General features: G+C 40.3%; 1 protein-coding gene across 3 annotated transcripts in view; it reads left to right on the top strand.

Moving 5' to 3' along the window:
• Window positions 1-17198, top strand: part of ALS2 (alsin Rho guanine nucleotide exchange factor ALS2) — a 79025-nt gene extending 61827 nt beyond the window's left edge. The window contains exons 21-34 of one of the 3 annotated variants that reach the window (XM_056111633.1): window positions 376-540; window positions 2338-2449; window positions 4783-4860; window positions 5921-6054; window positions 6605-6769; window positions 7032-7149; window positions 8247-8404; window positions 10203-10325; window positions 10828-11004; window positions 12111-12156; window positions 12346-12407; window positions 13488-13637; window positions 13994-14090; window positions 15579-17198. In XM_056111633.1, coding sequence (XP_055967608.1) covers window positions 376-540; window positions 2338-2449; window positions 4783-4860; window positions 5921-6054; window positions 6605-6769; window positions 7032-7149; window positions 8247-8404; window positions 10203-10325; window positions 10828-11004; window positions 12111-12156; window positions 12346-12407; window positions 13488-13637; window positions 13994-14090; window positions 15579-15617 — 1624 coding nt within the window. In that variant the 3' untranslated portion in view covers window positions 15618-17198. Of the gene's footprint in view, window positions 1-375; window positions 541-2337; window positions 2450-4782; window positions 4861-5920; window positions 6055-6601; window positions 6770-7031; window positions 7150-8246; window positions 8405-10202; window positions 10326-10827; window positions 11005-12110; window positions 12157-12345; window positions 12408-13487; window positions 13638-13993; window positions 14091-15578 lie in introns of all 3 variants that reach the window. The other 2 variants (XM_056111632.1, XM_056111634.1) reach the window with 2 other exon arrangements.
• Window positions 17199-19070: the final 1872 nt, after the last annotated feature.

Here is a 19070-nt window from a genome sequence, read left to right as displayed (position 1 = left end):
CCACCCAAAGCAATGTAGTCCCCAAACCAGTGTTGGGAGCAACCCCCAAGCACAGAGCTAGAAGTAGGCCACAAACACTGCTGGGTGGGACCTCCAAATAAAACAAAATATGGACAATATGAACAAATTATGGACAGAACCTATTACTCTTTTAGAGAACATTCATTTTATTTTCCAATCTTACCCAGTATCACACATTATATCTTTATTAGCCTTAGTAATTAAGAAGTGAAGTTTATGATTAGTGTAAAATAATCATGTAATAATTATAGTTACTAGAGAGATATGGGTATCCAGTTTGGAATTTAATAGACTTTGTAAACATGGGTATCAGAATTCAATGCCGTGTTCTCTATTCATTATTTTTGACCACAGTTATGCATCTGGTGAAGTGTTTGAAGGCTGTTTTCAAGATAACATGCGTCATGGTCATGGTCTTCTGCGAAGTGGAAAATTGACTTCCTCTTCTCCCAGTATGTTCATTGGCCAGTGGGTGATGGATAAGAAAGCAGGATATGGTGTCTTTGATGATATCACTAGGTATAGTATTACACTTCAAATCTCAAAGTTTATATGAAAGATTAAGTTTCCTATACTTCAACAACAGTGATCATTCTATGAAGGTCAAGAATCTTATCAGTATATAGAAAAATTTTAATAAGAAGGCAGAATTATCAGGCTTTATTTTATCCAGTTTTTTTTAAACCAAAATAACTTGTTTGTATCATTCAAAATTCAGCTTCACATATACAAAACTAGTGTCTCAAATGTTTATCATAACAAAGAAAAACATTTATTGCATCCAAGTGATGATAGGAGCAAAAGGTCTAGGAAATAGTGGAAACTGTTCAAAAGAAGGAAAAAAATGTGCATAGGTTTGATTCTACCTATTACTGTTTTTTAAAAATTTCTTTCTTTTTTATTTTTGGCTTCCTAAATGGTGCTCAGGAGGCCCAGGGGCCCAAGGATGTGATGGTGCTTGGGCTGTCCAGGGCACAGGTTACCCAGACCAGCCCAGCAGTGTGGGGGTACAGTGTATACCCAGCAGTGCCACACCCAGCAATGCTTGGGAGCCTCCAGGATTGGCCTAGAAATGTGATTGGTGCTCAGGATACTATGTGTTGCTGGGAATCGAACCCAGGCATGTGTCTTAACAGTGTACTATCTCCCAAGTTCCTACCTATTACATTTTGAATGAAATTATTTAGAGTTTAAGTTCCTGGGGTGTTTGTTGTTGTTGTTGTTGTTTTTTTTTTTTTTTTTGGGTTTTGGTTTTTGGCTCACACCTGGTGGTGTTGGGGGTTTACTTCTGGGTCTGCACTAAGGAATTACTCCTGGATTTGCTCAGAGGACTGTATGTGGTGCCAGAGATTGAACCCAAGTTGGCTACATGCAAAACAAAAGCCCCATCTGCTTTACTATTGCTCTGGTCCCTAAATTCTTTTTTTTTTTTTTTAATTTTTATTAGTGAAACACCACGAAGTACAGTGGTAGACTTACAAATTTTTGTGCTTGGGTTTCAGTTATACAGTGATTGAGTACCCATCCCTCCACCGGTGCCCATTCCCCACCTACAATGCTCTCAGTATCCCTTCCACCCCCTATCCCCCCATCCCACCCTACCTCTGTGGCAGGGCATTCCCTTTTTTTTGTTCTCTCTCTCCTTGTGGGTGTTGTGGTTTGCAAAAGAGGCATTGAGTGGCAATCATGTTTGGTCTGTAGTCTACTTTCAGCATGCTTCTCCCATCCTGGGAGGATCCTCCCAACACCCTTTACTTGGTGCTCCCTTCTCTATCTGAGCTCCCTTTTCCCCTAGCATGTGTGGCTGGCCTCCAAGCCATAGAGCAAACCTCCTGGTACTAATCTCTTTTTTTTTTTGGCCTCTAAATTCTTGTCTTTTTGAAAATTACATAGGGGCTGGAGAGGTAGATAGTAAAGCAGGTAAAGCACTTGCCTTGCATGTGGCTGACCCAAATGTGATTGCCAGCACCACATACAGTCCCTGAGCATCCCAGAATATGGCCTAAAAAACAAAACCAAAAACAAAACCGATGTTTTAAAATTACCAAGGAAATACATGGAGCCTATATAGATTTTTGTCTGATAGACTATATTAAATTCTGAAAAAAAAAAAAAAAACAGTGCTTTGAGTAAAAAATAGTGCTTTGAGTAAAATGCCTTGCAGTTGTACTGCCATATTTGAAGATTTAGAATTAACCACTCTAGAGAATTAGGATAGATACTAAACTAAGTTTTTCCCATGTGGTAATTTTTTTTTTTAACTTCACCTTTTCGTCATTGATTTTGCTTTTCCTTTTTCCTTCTGTTTCTCTGCAGAGGGGAGAAATATATGGGAATGTGGCAAGATGATGTATGTCAAGGGAATGGTGTTGTAGTTACCCAGTTTGGATTATACTATGAAGGAAACTTTCACCTTAATAAAATGATGGTGAGTGGAATATTTGCATATAATCACTATAGCACAGCGGTAGGGTGTTTGCCTTGCACGTGGCTGACCCAACCGACCTGGGTTCAATTCCTTCGCCCCTCTCGGAGAGTCCAACAAGCTACTGAGAATATCTCACCCATATGGCAAAGCCTGGAAAGATACCCATGACGTATTGGATATGCCAAAAACAGTAGCAACAAGTCTCACGATGGAGACGCTACTGGGCCTGCTCAAGCAAATTGATGAACAGTGGGAGGACAGTGACAGTGAATCACTATTGACCTCTTAGAATTCTTATGTCTTTCAATGTTTTTTTTAAAAATTTTTATGATTCTATTTATTGAATCACCGTGAGAGCACTTACAAAGCTTTCGGGTTTAAGTCTCGGCCATACAATGAAACACCTGTACCTTCACCAGTGCCCATTCTCCACCCTAAAAAATCCCAGTATACCCCCATCCCATACCCTCCCCTCCCTGTGGGGCAGATGATTTCCACATTACTCTTTCTACTTTGATTGCATTCAATATTTTTACACCAGACCCACCATTATTATTTGGGATTTTACCCCAACACTCAGATCTGCTGAAAAGGCAACAGTAAACAATTTGTTTTCTATTGCTGGTTAGCACAGCGGCAGGGCGTTTGCCTTGCACACAGTCAACATGGCCGACCCGAGTTCGATTCCTCCGCCCCTCTCAGAGAGCCCAGCAAGCTACCGAGAGTATCTCGCCCGCACGGCAGAGCCCGGCAAGCTCCCCGTGACGTATTCGATATGCCAAACACAGTAACAACAAAGTCTCCAATGGAGACGTTACTGGGCCTGCTCGAGCAAATCGATTGCTGGTTATGAATAACATATGATGTTGCATGGCTGCAGCAGTGGCCGTGTGATTTTGAAATTCCGAAATTTTAAAAATTAAATCTGGAGGGATTTCCGCCAAAACCTGCTGGGTTCCGAGATTTGTTCCTGAGTCTCTGGATCATGGCCATTAAGCAGCTTGATCAGGAGCCAGAGAGGCCATTCATGGGCGACGACCCGGGGTCTAGTTGGGACGGGGGAGGAGAGGGCCCGCTCCACCCCCATCCCATGAGGCCAGGCGTGTCTCGTCACTGCGGGCCCAAACCTGACTGTTCAGTGGCCTCTGAAGGATGGTGGCCATGGGGCCGCCAGGGGGAACAGGCCAAAGCACAAAACTTATTCCCATCTGGGGTGGCCCAGCGCCAATAACCTACTGCAGGGACTGGACGCATTTCTGCCAAAAACCGCTGGGTTCTGCAATTTGTTTCTGAGTCTCTAGGATCATGGCCATTAAATGGCTTGATCAGGAGCCAGAGAGGCCATTCGTTGGAAGCAACTCAGGATTTCGTTGGGGTGGGAGGGAAAGGGCCAGCTCCACACCCATCTCATGAGGCTCTGCGTGCCTCGTCATTGTGGGCCCAAACCTGACTATCCAATGGCCTCTGTCAGATGGCGGCCACCAAGGGGGAGCAGGTGGAGGGACAGCACCCTTTTCCTCCTGGGGTGGCCTGACGACAGTAACTTACTACGCGGTCCCGACGCATTTCTGCCAAAAGCCGCTGGGTTTCGAGATTTGTTTCTCAGTCTCTGGGATCGTGACCATTAAGCAGCTTGATCGGGAGCCAGAGAGGCCATTCATGGGCAGCAACTCAGGGTCTCGTTGGGATGGGGAGGAAAGGGCCAGCTCCACTTCAATCCCATGAGGCCCCACTTGTCTCGTCACTGTAGGCTAAAACCTGACTGTCCAGTGGCCTCTGGAGGATGGCGGCCACCGGGCCACCAGGGGAAACAGGCCAAGGTACAAAACCTATTCCCACCTGGGTTGGCCCAGCACCGGTAACCTACTGCAGGGACTGGACGCATTTCTGCCAAAAGCTGTTGGGTTTTGAGATTTGTTTCTGAGTCTCTGGGATCATGGTCGTTAAGCCGTTCGATCAGGAACCAGAGAGGCCATGCCTCAAATTATATAGCTGAGCCGAAGGTGTTTTGTGGGTATATCTCCCACATACCTAACTTTTGGCCATTTACTTTCTTCGTAAACTTTGCCCCAAGTTTTTGGGGTCTGGCCAAAGGCACAGCAGCAATTTTGGAGTATCAGGAAGTCTGAAGGCACCATCAGGCTGCTGATGCACTCGCCTCACAGGTACAAATTAACCTGCTGGCGGCACCATACCCCCAGTGTCCTTCACTGTTTAAATCATCTATTAATGTTCTGCTTAGTACTGCTTAAGGTTTTGGGGGGGCTATTGGCTGCATCTACTTTAATTTACTCTGCTTTTTTTAATATGTGTGACTTTTGTTTCTTACCTAGGGAAACGGAGTGTTACTTTCTGAAGATGATACTATCTATGAGGGAGAATTTTCAGATGACTGGACTCTAAGTGGAAAGGTTGGAAACTAACTTTCTTCTCTCTCAAATGTGCTCTTTTGCCAATTTAAAAGAAAACTGACTTGGGCTATGACACACTGGGTTCAATCCCCTGAACACCACCTCCCCCCCCCAAAAAAAAGCCAGAAAGATTCTTTTCAAAACTAAAGATTCTTTGGTTTTGATTTTTCCAGTTCCAGGAATTGAACCCAGTCTCTCTCTTGCTCTCTCGTTTTTGCTCTCTCTCACTCTGTCTTGCTCTCTCTCGCTCTCTTACTCTCTCTCTATATATATATATATTTAAGGCAAAAGCTCTGCCACCAAGCTTCATCCTGGCTCCCCATTTTATTCTTGACTTCGTCATTTTATGCTTTTTTTTTTAAGTGTCTATAACAAAGTTTGTCCCTGAGATCCAGGGAAGGGCATGAATGTATGCATACATATACATGTATACACACACTTATATATTTGGCTCCTAGTGTCACAACTGATGGTGCTCAGGACTTACTCCTGGCTCTGCTCAGGGATTAAGCTTGATGGTGCTTAAGAGACCATATGTGGTATTAGGGATCATATCTTGCCCCAAGAATAAAAAATTTAACATAAATGCTTTCAGCTGTATATTTGACTTAACAGTGCTGCATAAATTTTGGTAAGTTATATGTTCCTTTTATTTAGTCAGAATCTTTCCCTTTGGAGCCAGGCCAATAGTACAGCAGAGCCTTGCATGTAGCCAACTCTGGTTTGGCCCCCAGCACCATGTATGGTCCCCTAATCCCACCAGGAATGTTCCCTAAGCACAGCCAGAAGAAGCCCTGAGCTTTGCCAGGTGTGGCCCAGAAACCAAAAAAATACAATTCTTTTATTTTTCCTGTCATTTTTTCTTTTAAACCGCAATTATTTTCATGCATTTTTTTACGCGTGCATGTGGGCCCTCATTTTTTGTTTGTATTTGAGTTTAGGACTGGTTAAGAATAAGTTTCAAAAGGTAAATATTAACTACTTAGTGCTTTTTTTTCTTTCTCTGGATTTTTGAAATTGAACTACTTTCTCTAATTCCACATTTCTCTTATTTACCTAGGGAACACTGACTATGCCAAATGGAGATTACATTGAAGGTTACTTCAGTGGAGAGTGGGGATCTGGAATAAAAATCACTGGAAGCTACTTCAAGCCCAGTCTATATGAGAGTGATAAAGACAAACCCAAAGTTTTGTGAGTAACCAGTATTAGTTCTGGACTAATTACTGAATTTTTTCACTTGTCTTGCTTTTATACTTTTAAATGTATAGCAAGTGTATTTTGTCAATTTTTTTTTTCTGTTTGTGTTTTGGTTTGAGGGGGTAGATCTGGTGTTACTTAGGGGCTACTCCCAGCTCTGTGTTTAGGGGACCATGTGATTCCAGGGACTGAACCCAGGCCTTCTGCATGCACAGTGTGAGCTCGGCCTGTGAATTCCGCCCCTCCCCCTCTCCCTTTCTCTCTCTCCCTCCCTCCCTTCCTCCCTCCCTCCCTCCCTCCCTATCTCTCTCCCCACCCCTCCTTCCTTTTCAGCCTTTTGGTTTGCAATACAAATACTGAAAGGTTATCGGGTATATATCTTTACAAACTATAGATCTAATTTTTAATCTAGGACTTACTTTTAGTCACTAGAAGACTTGTATCTAATTACATATTAGGAAATTTCTTAGGATTTTCTAATAAAATTGGCCTTTTTATTTTTAACAAAAGAAGTGATCAGTTCTTGACATGACTTTATTAGCAGGAAATTAGGAAATTTGGCAGTGCCTGCTGATGAGAAGTGGAAAGCTGTGTTTGATGAATGTTGGCGTCAGTTGGGCTGTGACGTCCCTGGCCAGGGGGAAGCTTGGAAAGCCTGGGAAAACATTGCTGTGGCCCTAACCACCAGTCGGCGCCAGCACCGGGCCAGGTGAGTTGAGAGTCTGCCCAGAAGAGAGCAGAGTGCATCAGGAAGATGAAACTTAAAACCTACATACAAGGATCGCCACATTTCATATCAATGTATAACTTAATTTAAAAGTCAGTGATATACTTCTGATTTGTGATAAAATGAGCAAATCACACCACCTGCTCGGTCATCTACTAAATGGTGACTGTTTCAGGTGCATATTACAATAATCTTGCTTTATTGTTGTGAAATATATAATATGCTTCCTTCCGCCCTTTTATAGTCCAGAGATATTAAGTCGTTCACAGACTCAAACCCTGGAGAGTTTAGAATTCATTCCTCAGCATGTTGGTGCTTTCTCTGTGGAGAAATATGATGACATCAAGAAATATTTAATAAAGGTAAACTGGAAGGAAAATTATGTTGGTCTTGGGGCAGTGATATGCTCTGTGGGAGTGCATGGACTTTGTATGTATGAGGCCCTAGGTTTTATCCTTGGCAAGACACACACACCGGGCCAGCGGTGTGGTTTGTCATTAACTTGAGTTAATGATGTGAGTTAATGATGCATCTGGCACCATGTCATTCACATATATTCATACTTTTTAGTTTTGTTTTCACTGTCGAAGTATTTCTTTTGTTAATTTACTTATTATACTAAATGTACTTTCCTACACAAAAATTATCCTTTTAGAACACCAGAACTGTAAATATTGTTAAGTGTTCAAGGAAGTTCTTAAAAACTGAAACAGAGCTTTATAGACTTTCTTTTTCCTTTGGATGCTGCCAGAGATCAAAACCAGGACCTCACAATGTCAGGCAGGTTCTCTACTGCCAGACCACACCTCTGGTCTTTAATTAGTTTTATATTAGTAGTATTAGCTAGATAGTTTTCTCCGGAGTAACATTTTTTTTATCTTTTAGTATAAATTTAAAGTATGATAGAACTTTTCCTACAGTGATTTATTTTTTTTAGCAGTACGCCCAAAGCTATTTATTTTACCAAGATATTAAGAAAATTCTATGATTGAGACTAGGAATATATGTTATTTGGATAGACACAATACTTTACAAAAAATAAGTAACTGAGTTTTTCTGGTTCAGATGTTGATTCCTGACATTTTGTGTGAGTGTGTTTATTAAGACATTGTTAATTGAAAATCCTGAGAGATAATTTAGCTGGTAAGATAATTGCCTTACATGTGGCAGACCCAGGTTCAATCCTGGGCATTCATCCCTAAGCATTGCCACGTGTGGTCCCAAAACAAACCCCCCAAAAACTTTTTTAGTGACGTAACATATTATATAAATTTCATACAGAAAGGACAATTATGTGGTAAAAAGTAGAACTGGACTTCTAGTAATGAACTTAATGTACTATATACACATGTAGATTTTCACTGATACTGTGAAAGTTATTTATTGTTTGTAAAATAAATTATTTACAAAGTTTGCTCATAGAATGCTCTGACTGACTATTGATTCTCTTCCTGCTCAGGCCTGTGATACGCCTCTGCACCCTCTGGGCAGGCTCATGGAGACACTGGTTGCCGTGTATAGGATGACATATGTGGGTGTGGGAGCCAACCGCAGGCTCTTACAAGAGGCTGTGAAGGAGATTAAGTCATACCTTAAGCGAATTTTCCAGTTGGTGAGGTAAGAGAGCTTTGAAGTCTGCAAAGTGTGAAATAGCTTTTTTTAGTGTTTGAATATTTCAGCCTGAGTCTAGGGAGCACAGCTTTGCAAAGAATCATTACTGTTTCCACTTTATCACAGAACTTATTTATTTGAAAATGGTTTTGTGCCAAAGGTTGTCAAATGGATTAAATGGTGGAAGCAAGTTTTTGACATTGTTTATGCCCCATACTTTGACAGACCCCCCACTGTCCTACCATCAGTTTACTCTCACGGACTCACATTGTAGTAGAAAAAATAAATGAAATTTCCAGTGTGTCAGAGGAAATGATGATGGATGGTATTTTTTTTTAAGTTTATTGAATAACCGTAATGGGATGGTATTTTAAATAGGAAATTCAGAAACCTGTATAAAAGGTAATATCTGAGCACAGACTGTAAAGGAGGGATAAAGCCAAAAAATAAGCATCTTCGCAGAAAGTTTTTCAACAAGTGAATTTGGAACTTAGAAATTTGTTCTCTTTTACTTGGTTTAACCTAGCTAGTAACTATTTGAGATAATTATGTAGAAGTTTATCAATTTGTCCCAGAAAACTTCTTATATTTTTATCTTCTAAGTTAATAAAAAGCATTTGGAAATATTTTACATTTGAAAAAGCAGTGTGATCTAAGGAGATCACTGGGCTGGGAGCATTTTCAGCTCCAACATTAGCTAGATAGGCATAATGAAATAGAGGAGATTGCAAGCTGTTAACTATAAACTTGTTTATGATAGAGCCCACTATTTGCGTATAAGAGTCCAGAGAGAAAATTTAGGTAAAATTCAAGGCTTGGGAGGAAAAAATTCTCAACTACCTAGCTGTTAATCATTTGTGAAGGTTTTTTTTTTCTCCAAAAAACTGTTTTATAAAATTCTTTTAATTGTATTTTTATTCTTAATGTGTATGCTTAAATCGTTTAACTAATGTTTCAGTATATTATCAAAATAATGGTCTCTGTTTGAAGAGTTAGTGCAAATTTTCAGTAGAGCTCAGCTCATGAAGATTTTCTCTACTGGTATTATTCATTAGCCTAAAACATGCTCAATATTTGAGCAGGGGTCACACCCAGCAGTGCTCAGGGGCTCCTTCTGATTTTGTGCTAGGATTACTCGGGGTGCTCAGGGATATATGCAGTGCCAGGGATCTAACTGAAGACAGTACAAGAAAAGTGCCGTAACCCCTGTACTTTCTTTTTATTTATTTATTTATTTATTTTGCAATTCTGGGTCATCTTTTTTTAAAACTTTTTTGTTGGATCACTATGAGAAAGACTTTACAAAGCTGCTCATGATTGGATTTTAGTCATCCCAGCACCAGACGCGCTTTCTGTCTCTCTCTCTCTGTCTCTCCCTCTCCCCCGTTCCTTTCCCCTCTTCCCCCATACACACACACACACACACACACACACACACACACACACACACACACACACTCAGCTTGATCCTGTAAGAAACACAAGTTAGGAATCTGAGGGAGGAGTCAGAGAGATGGCACAGCAGGCAGGAAGCTTTCCTTGCACACAGGTGACTTGGGTTCAATCCCCAGTGTACAATCAAATCCCTCAAGTACCACAAAAAGTGATTCCTGAGTACAGTGCAGAGCCAGGAGCATCACCAGGTGTGGCTCAAAACCAAAAAACAAATAAGTTTGATGGAGGTAAATTTTTTGGTTTATACAAAGTTTTATTTCATAGATCCTTAGATAATGAAACTGTAGTTTTACTCTTTTCAGCCTCTCTGCCATATATTTGTGTAATTTTAAATATATTTTTTACTTAGGTTTTTATTTCCTGAACTTCCTGAAGAGGGCAGCACAATTCCTCTCTCTGCTCCTCTACCGACTGAAAGGAAATCCTTCTGTACGGGGAAGTCAGATTCCAGATCCGAATCGCCAGAGCCAGGGTAAATGGAGTTGACTGGAGATGAGAGAGGAAAAAACTGGGGAATTCTACAGAATTTCAGGGGAAGTTGTTTTATTTTCTAGATCCCAACTTCTGTTTTCCAGAATCATATGGTGGGGCGAAGAAATCTTCAAGATTCTTTTAGGTATCAAGTTGAATTAGCCTATCTCCATGACAGTGACTGGGCACAAAGACACCTGAGCAAAGTACCACCCAGTTGACCTAGTGCTCACAGAGAAATCAGCTTTAAAGTGGAAGTGGAAGCAAATTAAGTTAGATTTTTAATTAATGAAATGAATTTAAAATTGGTCCAAAGTAAAACACTGATAACATGAGGTAAACACCTCATGCGAATTCTATATGTTAAGAGTTGTATGTACAGTAACTGCTCCTAGTTTACGTTTCCCTGTGTTTTGCTTTCCACTTCTAAAAACTGAAGTTATATTATTGATTCTGAATTCAGTTTTAATATTGATGCTTCTCCTCAACCCAATATTTTGTAGTTACGTGGTAACAAGTTCTGGGTTATTGCTTCCTGTGTTACTACCTCGGCTCTACCCACCACTGTTTATGCTTTATGCCCTGGATAATGATCGTGAAGAAGATATTTACTGGGAATGTGTTCTGCGACTAAATAAGCAGCCTGATCTTGCTCTTCTGGGCTTTCTTGGGGTACAGAGGTAAGTACTGTTCTTATTAACAGGATCAAATGGTTTTAATTAAAATACAGGCAACATCATCTTGAATTCGATTCTTTGGTAACTATATGTTTTGTAGTTTGCTTTCGTGCAGGCAATGTAGTTGCCTGTATGTTTTATTCAGCAAGTTAATTATATTTATTTTTTTTCTAAGAATTTAAAAAGATTAGTATACTACCTGGTTATTCTTCTGAATGTGTTTTAATTTTTTGGGTTTTTTTTTTTTTTTGGCTTTTGTGCATCTGTTTTGTTATGAGGCCACTCCAAGTCACTCCCAGATCTGTGTTCAGCTGTGCTCAGAGGACCTTATATAGTTCTAGGAATTGAACTCGGTCAGCTGCATGCATGGCAGCAACCTTAACCATTAGTCTATCTTTATGGCCCTGAATGTGTGTTTTATTTACATGTGTGCAGAAACCAAATGTTATTCTGTCTGATATTTTGCAGCTCCTTAAAAAAAAAAAATCACATTCTCAGAAAATGTTATGTATTGTTTGCTTTGGTATTCTTACCTTCTCTCATCCATGATTTCTACTTTAGAATTATTTTTTTGTTGTTGCTAATTAGCTCTTTTTTGTTGTGAAGAATTGTTTCTCATGCAAAGTGTTTCGACCTTCTTTTTAATGCCATGACAAAGTTGTTTACCCACCATTCAGTAATTATTTGTACGACTGAAAAAAACTTAATCATAAAATTTGGCCAATGCTTGGTAATAGCCAAATATGTAAGGTTATTAGAAAATTGAGGAAGCATGGTAAAATTATTAGATTACGTCTGGAATGTTATTAAATCTTGACTTTGGGCACTTGCCTTGCATGTGGCTTACCCAGATTGTATCTGTAGCATCAGATATGGGTCCCCAAACACAGCCAGGAGTGATCCCTGAGCACAGAGCCAAGAAAAAATCCAGAGCACAGCACAAAACAAAAACTTTTTAAATAATAAAAATAAATTAAAAAATAAAAACTTACTGTGAAAGTTATTTTAAGTGGAGAGAAAGAAACTAGTATAGTCACCTGCTGTTTTTAAGGGATTTAATCTACTGAAAGTAACTATTTGTATTAATTCTGAATAAATTTCTATTGTAGGAAATTTTGGCCGGTAACCTTGTCAATTCTTGGAGAGAGTAAAAAGGTATGGTAGATTTGTTTTTCCAGCAAATGTGCATTTTCCTGATGTGAAAGAAAAAATATTCAATTTTACTTTGGTAGAATAGTATTAAGCATTAGCTATTCACAAAAGACATGTATCATGCCATCAATATCAGAATTATTGGTACTACATAGGTAGATTTCCTCAACCACTTTTATTGTCTTTTTATAGGTTTTGCCAACCACAAAAGATGCTTGTTTTGCCTCAGCTGTAGAATGTCTGCAGCAAATCAGGTACTTTCTTTTTTGTCTGAAAATTTCAAAAACCTAAGTAGTAGTGGGACCAGAGACGTAACTCAGTGGTAGGGCATTTGTCTTATATGTGGTAGACTCTGAGTTCAATCCCTTGACATTGCAAAACAAAAAAAAATAGTAATTACCCTATTATATAAATGAAATATTTTCCTTCCTTCTTCCTCTTCGTCCTCCTCCTCCTCACTCCTCCTCCTTCTCCTTCTCCCTCCTCCCCCCTCCTCCCTCCTCCTCCTCCTCCTCCTCCTCCTCCTCCTCCTCCTTCTCCTCCTCCTCCTCCTCCTTCTCCTCCTCCTCCTTCTCCTCCTCCTCCTCCTCCACCTCCTCCTCCTCCTGAGGTGCTGAGGTCAAATTCGGATCAGTGGGATGCAAGGCAAGCTCCTTAACTCCTGTAGTATCTCTTCACCCCTGCCTCTGACTCTAGATTTGAACCCTAGGACCTTGTGATCCAGAAGGAGGGTGCGAGGCATGTGTTCTACTTTTGGTCTATATCTTTGGCCCCAGTGAAATCTTTTTTTTTTACCTAAACTCTTAAGTGCCAACCTTCCTTTTACCCCTAGATAGTCATACTAGATGGTAAGTTCGAGATGAGAAAACTTTTTTCTTTTTTTTTTTTTTTTTTTTGCTTTTTGGGTCGCACCCGGCAATGCACAGGGGTTACTCCTGGCTCTGCGCTCAGGAATTACCCCTGGTGGTGCTCAGGAGACCATATGAGATGCTGGGAATCGAACCCGGGTCGGCCGCGTGCAAGGCAGACGCCCTACCCACTGTGCTATTGCTCCAGCCCCTAGATAACCCTTTCTTGACAAGGAAAGAGCATATATTAGGAAAATACAGTTACACATGGGTAAAAGAAGGTGAGTTCTGAATTAGTGAGTTCCTCCACCTAAACCGTAGATAGCTAAAGGCTTTTCTCAAAAGCCCTTTCTTCTAATGACTAGTTTTGCCTGATATGTCCAGCTTTGCGCATTAGAATCCTGGGAGAGTATATTGTCAAAAATTACATCAAAAGACTGTATAAAGAAAACTATAAGGTAATTAGTTCTTTCTCTTCTGCCACAGCACAACATTTACCCCGTCAGACAAACTTAAAGTCATCCAGCAGACTTTTGAAGAGATCTCTCAGAGTGTTCTGGCATCACTTCAGGAAGATTTCTTATGGTCCATGGATGACTTGTTTCCTGTTTTCTTATATGTGGTGCTACGGGCCAGGTGATTAGTCCTTTCCAATTTTAATACTAGTAACTCTAGCTCTTGGGGGGGGCGGTGTTTGTTTTTGGGGGGAGGGTTCCTGTTTCTGTGCTCAGAGACTCCTGGCGGGTTCAGGGAATCATATGGGGCACCTAGTATCAAACCCACTGTACTGTCGCTCCAGCCCTTCCCCTTGCTTTTTCTGAACAAGAATATATTGACAAGAATATATTTCTTCATGGGAGAAAATTCACTTTAACCTCTTCCGGTTTGGTATGACCTTTTGATTGAAGTATTTTTTTCTTTAACTTTCAAATAGATTCAGAGGAGGGTGCACATATAAATGGAAATAACTGTGTATCTTCTCGTTGAGGCAGGATTAGGAACTTGGGCTCTGAAGTACACCTGATTGAGGATCTGATGGACCCCTATCTTCAACATGGAGAGCAGGGCATAATGTTTACTACCTTGAAGGTAAATCGACTGTTACTGAACACTTTAAAATCTAAATTTAGATTTCAAGTCTGAATTTCTCATTATAAATCTTGCATTATAAAAATCTCATTAATCATTTTCTTTTTTATATAAAATTCTAGCACCATTTTGTGTCTTTAGAACATTATTGATAGTATTTGAATGAACAGGTACTGTCAGTACCCAAAGGTAGAGTGTTACAAGTGTAACTCTAGAGAAAAAAACAAAAAAAGATTCTTTTTTTTTTTTTCTTTTTGGGTTACACCCATCGATGCACAGGAGTTTTCCTGGTTCATGCACTCAGGAATTACTCCTGGCCGTGCTCAGGGGACCGTATGGGATGCTGAGAATTGAATCCGGGTCGGGCTGCATGCAAGGCAAACACCCTACCTGCTGTGTTATCACTCCAGCCCCACAAAAAAGATTCTTAACATCCTAAAAGTATACTATAGTATCACATACTATTGTATCACTATTTAATATACCTAATAATAATGCAAATTGAAACAAGGTCCCATTTTGTGCCTGCTAAATTAAGTGTTTTAAAATTATACCTACTGTTATTAAGATTGGGCTCAAGCGATAGGACAGCAGTAGGGCGTTTGCCTTGCACGCAGCCAACATGGCCGACCCGAGTTCGATTCCTCCGCCCCTCTCGGAGAGCCTGGCAAGCTACCGAGAGTATCTCACCCGCACGGCAAAGCCTGGCAAGCTACCCTTGATGTATTCGATATGCCAAACACAGTAACAAAGTCTCACGATGGAGATGTTACTGGACCCGCTCGAGAAACGATCGATGAACAACGGGAGGACTGTGACTGACAGTGACTGTTATTAAGATTATAATAAAATCAGTTTTATTCCCACATTGTAGGTAATGGATTAGATAGCAGCTTTTTAAATATTACAGCATTGTATCAGTACAATAAAGAGTTTTTGTGGAGTTTGACTGGTAATCCCACTTCTGAAGATTTATTCTAAGACATTAAAGAAAGGAAAATATTATCTGACTGAGGTGTTCTTTTTAATTTAACTCCCAAATTTGAACACTTTCAGAATCTCTAGGGAATGCTTCTTAAAAATGCATTATTGAAAATTATGACTCACTAGCTCTGGAATAATATTTAATCTGCATGTCTATCAAACATAGTGATTCTAATTATAATTGTTATAAGTATGCCTTATAATGTTCAGTCTATTCTAAATATCTCATAAATCATGGATTAGCAAATCATGGTATTAGTGAAGATTATAGAACTCATAAACTTGTTAGTTTAAGAATTAGTGATAGTAAAAAATTTTACCTTTACTACTTACAACTAGGCAAAATTAGGCAATGCATGGAACTGGAAAAAAATGAAAAATAACAGCAACTTAATTTGTTAAGCCATGAGTAATTAATAACAAAAATCCCTTGCCCATGTGAATTGCTTTGTTCATGTATTTTCTTTCAAAGTAAATTTGAAATTGTTTTGAACTTTTTTCCAGGCGTGTTACTACCAGATCCAGCGTGAGAAGCTTAATTAGGCTGCATTACAGGTTGACAACCAGATTATCTGTTCTTTTGGGGGTTAAAGTTACTGTACCATCTGGTGTCTTCCTGTCGTGATAGTGAAATTAGAACATTTTATTTTGGCAATTACTTCTGAGCCTTACCAATGAGCCCTGAGCCCAGAAAAAAGGACTGTATAATTAAAGGGAGACTTGATAAGGAAGTAGAAGTCAACTTGGCTGGTCTCTGGCCTATGTTAAATTGCAAAAATATCATTCATCCATTGAAGATATTCCTTCCTACAGTAAAGAATATGCCAGCTACTCAAAATTTTAAGAAAAGTTCTTGGTATGGCTTCTCACATGAAAGAAGTTGATGGATATCTGAATTTCTAAATTCTGATTTGCCTGCAGTTACCACAGATCCCTTTGCAAGGAGCAGATTGTACTTGAAACTACAAGCAGCCACACTACGCCTTCCTAAATCCCTTGCAATGATGTGTGCATCTTCTTTGCTGAAAGGGCAGGAGGAAGAGGAACTTTAAACTGCAGTTTTAACTTTTTCTAAGCTTTTCCACCAGGGTATTCATGATGGGAGAGGTTCTATGTAGTGACTACCACACCTTGACCCCAGACATGGATCACATCAAATAGGAGTCTTCTGCCTCCTGACCAGAAAGCGCACAAGAATTTTATTCTTGGGCTCCTCTCCATGCTACAAAAGTGATCATTACACTGGAATTCAAACACTGACTCAGAGCTGCTATGGGACTTCTTCCTTCATGTGCAAATGCTGTTTTTCAAGCCTGTGAATGAGTCTGAAGAGCTTTTGCATGCAGGCTGTGTTTGGGATTAGATAAAGCTGAGACATATGGATGTGAAGAACTGCATCCACCCATGACCTAGTGTTGTGATTCTTCCCTGTACCTCGCACTGAATCACAGAGGGGAAGAAAAGGAAATAAGCTATATGGCTTTCCCCATCCCAGAAGTATTGTGTGACACCTCACCATTTTAGTGTTGCTTTTTGGCTTTTTAAAATGCCCTATTGTAAGTGGTTGGTTTATACTGTCCAAGTAACACTAGTAGCTGTTTTGAATAACATAGGTGCTCTTCTCATCTCATCTCCTACACCAGGGTGAGCGTATGGAGTGTCCTTCTGAATTAGGGTAGCTTCAGCAAATGTTAATCAGTTTTGAATAAATGGATCATGTTTCTGCTCTACTTTATAATCAGGATAAGTGTTTATTAAAATACTGTTTCGGAATGTTGGCTGTAATGTAGCAGCAATTTTCATAATAAAAGAATATTCATCTTTATGGGGTGGTTTTATAATTGCAAAAATAAGGATGCACCCGAACATTTAAAATAAGTACAGATTGGATTATAAAATAACAAAATAGGAGACTAACACCCAAGAATAGCCGAGATAAGTACCAGGAGTTTCACTCCATGAATTGGAGGCCAGCCACACATGCTAGGGGAAAAGGCAGCTCAGATAGAAAAGGGAGCACCAAATAAAGGGTGTTGGGAAGATCCTCCAAGGACAAGAGATGCATGCTGAAAGTAGACTATAGACCGAACATGATTGCCACTCAGTGCCTCTTTTGCAAACCACAGCACCCGAAAGGAGAGAGAAAACAAAAGGGAGTGCCCCACCACAGGGGTGGGGTGGGATGGGGGGCATGGGGGATGGGAGGGATACTGGGAGCATTGGAGGTGGAGAATGGGCACTGGTGGAGGGATGAGTACTCAATCATTGTATAACTGAAACCCAAGCACAAAAAATTGTAAGTCTACAACTGTACCTCATGGTGTTTCACTAATAAAAATTAAAATTAATAAGTCCACCAGGAAAATAAAATAAGCCCAGATTATTTTAAATATGTATGTTTAATAAATACATTTATGTAGTTATTGACTACATCATAATGCAGGTTTCCTCATATTTGGCCTCAGAGTTTCCTCTAAGAGATCATTCTCTTTAAGATAAATGTACATTTATAACTATAGAACCTTAGCTGACAAAGAACACATTAATTTTCTGGTTCTAATAACCTGAGGACAAGAGTTTTTAAAGAAATGTTTAGCTGGATAAAATGTGGATGTTGCTTGTTACTGGTTATTTTTCTCCTAAACAGATTCCAGGAAAGATAAAGTCCTGTTTAGGAATACTGAGCATTAATTACTTACCTCCCAGGTAATCAGGCAAGTTTGACCTCACAGAGTTACTTCCTACCAGAAGGTGCTTGCCTGTTTTTCAGTATGCACCAACACAGGATATGGTTTGGGTTAGACATTTTCTCTTTCCTTTAGGGATTATTTTGACTTTTGAATAAATACTCATACATTTCACATTTGGTTTGCAGACTGTCTTTAATCCCTTTAAGAGAGAGAAATTAAGGGCAGGAGTGTCTTTCAGAGGTTAAATTTCGTGCTTCCTGTGTTTGAGCCCTGGGTTGTGTCCCTACCACTGCCCCCTTCCTTGCCCCTGCCTCCTAAAAGGAGAGAGATACAGCCTAGTTGTGGAAGTGGGCAAGTAAAAATGTAACCATGAAAAATTTTGCAAATGATTGTGGGCCTCGCTAAAAAAAAAAAAAAAGTAAAGATTCAGCTTTTCCTTGGAGGCTTGAATGAAACTGGTTAAGTTCTTCATACTGAGTACTTGTTAGTGTATTAAAACTACAGTTTTATGCCCCGGGATTCAGGGTCTGGGAGATAACTCAGTGGTCAAGCCCAAATACTTTGCAGCACATGTTCCCCACCATCCCCTAACCCACCAGATATATCCCTGGAAGCCCCTGAGCAGTACCAGTGGCCCTAATATACTGGAGGAAGGACCCAAGCTGACCTGCATTTTGGTTAATTGATCAGATGTGGGAGCAGCCTCTGGCCCTTTCCACCGCATACGCCCCCAAAAAGAACTTTTTATAGTTTTCGTGGAACGGGAAAGTACTGTATCTAAGCAGTAATGTTTAGCACCCCAGCAGCTGTTTAAGATCACTGTCAGAGCAGAGCAGGAAGGAAGGAAGGAAGGAAGGGAGGGAGGGAGGGAAACTGTACCTAAAATGAGGTGGTTTTGGTAAATAAAAAGTGCTGTGCTCCAATCACCAATGTATCACATTCCTGGCCTGTGTAATTCATGTTATTTGCCTTACTGTTCATGGTACCCTTTCTCTTCCTCTCTGTTCTACCTTCTTTCAAATGTTGTTCTCATTGAGTAAAGGTAAAAAGGTAAAGGCCCTCCCGTTGATCGTCGATTTGCTCGAGCGGGCCCAGTAACATCTCCATTGGAGACTTTGTTGTTACTGTGTCTGGCATATCGAATACTCTCGGTAGCTTGCCGGGCTCTCCGAGGGCTGGAGCGATAGCACAGCGGGTAGGGCGTTCGCCTTACAAGCGGCCAACATGGCCGACCCGAGTTCGATTCCTCCGCCCCTCTCGGAGAGCCCGGCAAGCTACCGAGAGTATTCGATATGCCAGACACAGT

The sequence above is a fragment of the Sorex fumeus genome, unplaced genomic scaffold (assembly GCF_029834395.1).
Source record: "Sorex fumeus unplaced genomic scaffold, SorFum_2.1 ptg000014l, whole genome shotgun sequence".
Taxonomy (NCBI): domain Eukaryota; kingdom Metazoa; phylum Chordata; class Mammalia; order Eulipotyphla; family Soricidae; genus Sorex; species Sorex fumeus.
This window is presented reverse-complemented; position numbering and strand designations above follow the sequence as displayed.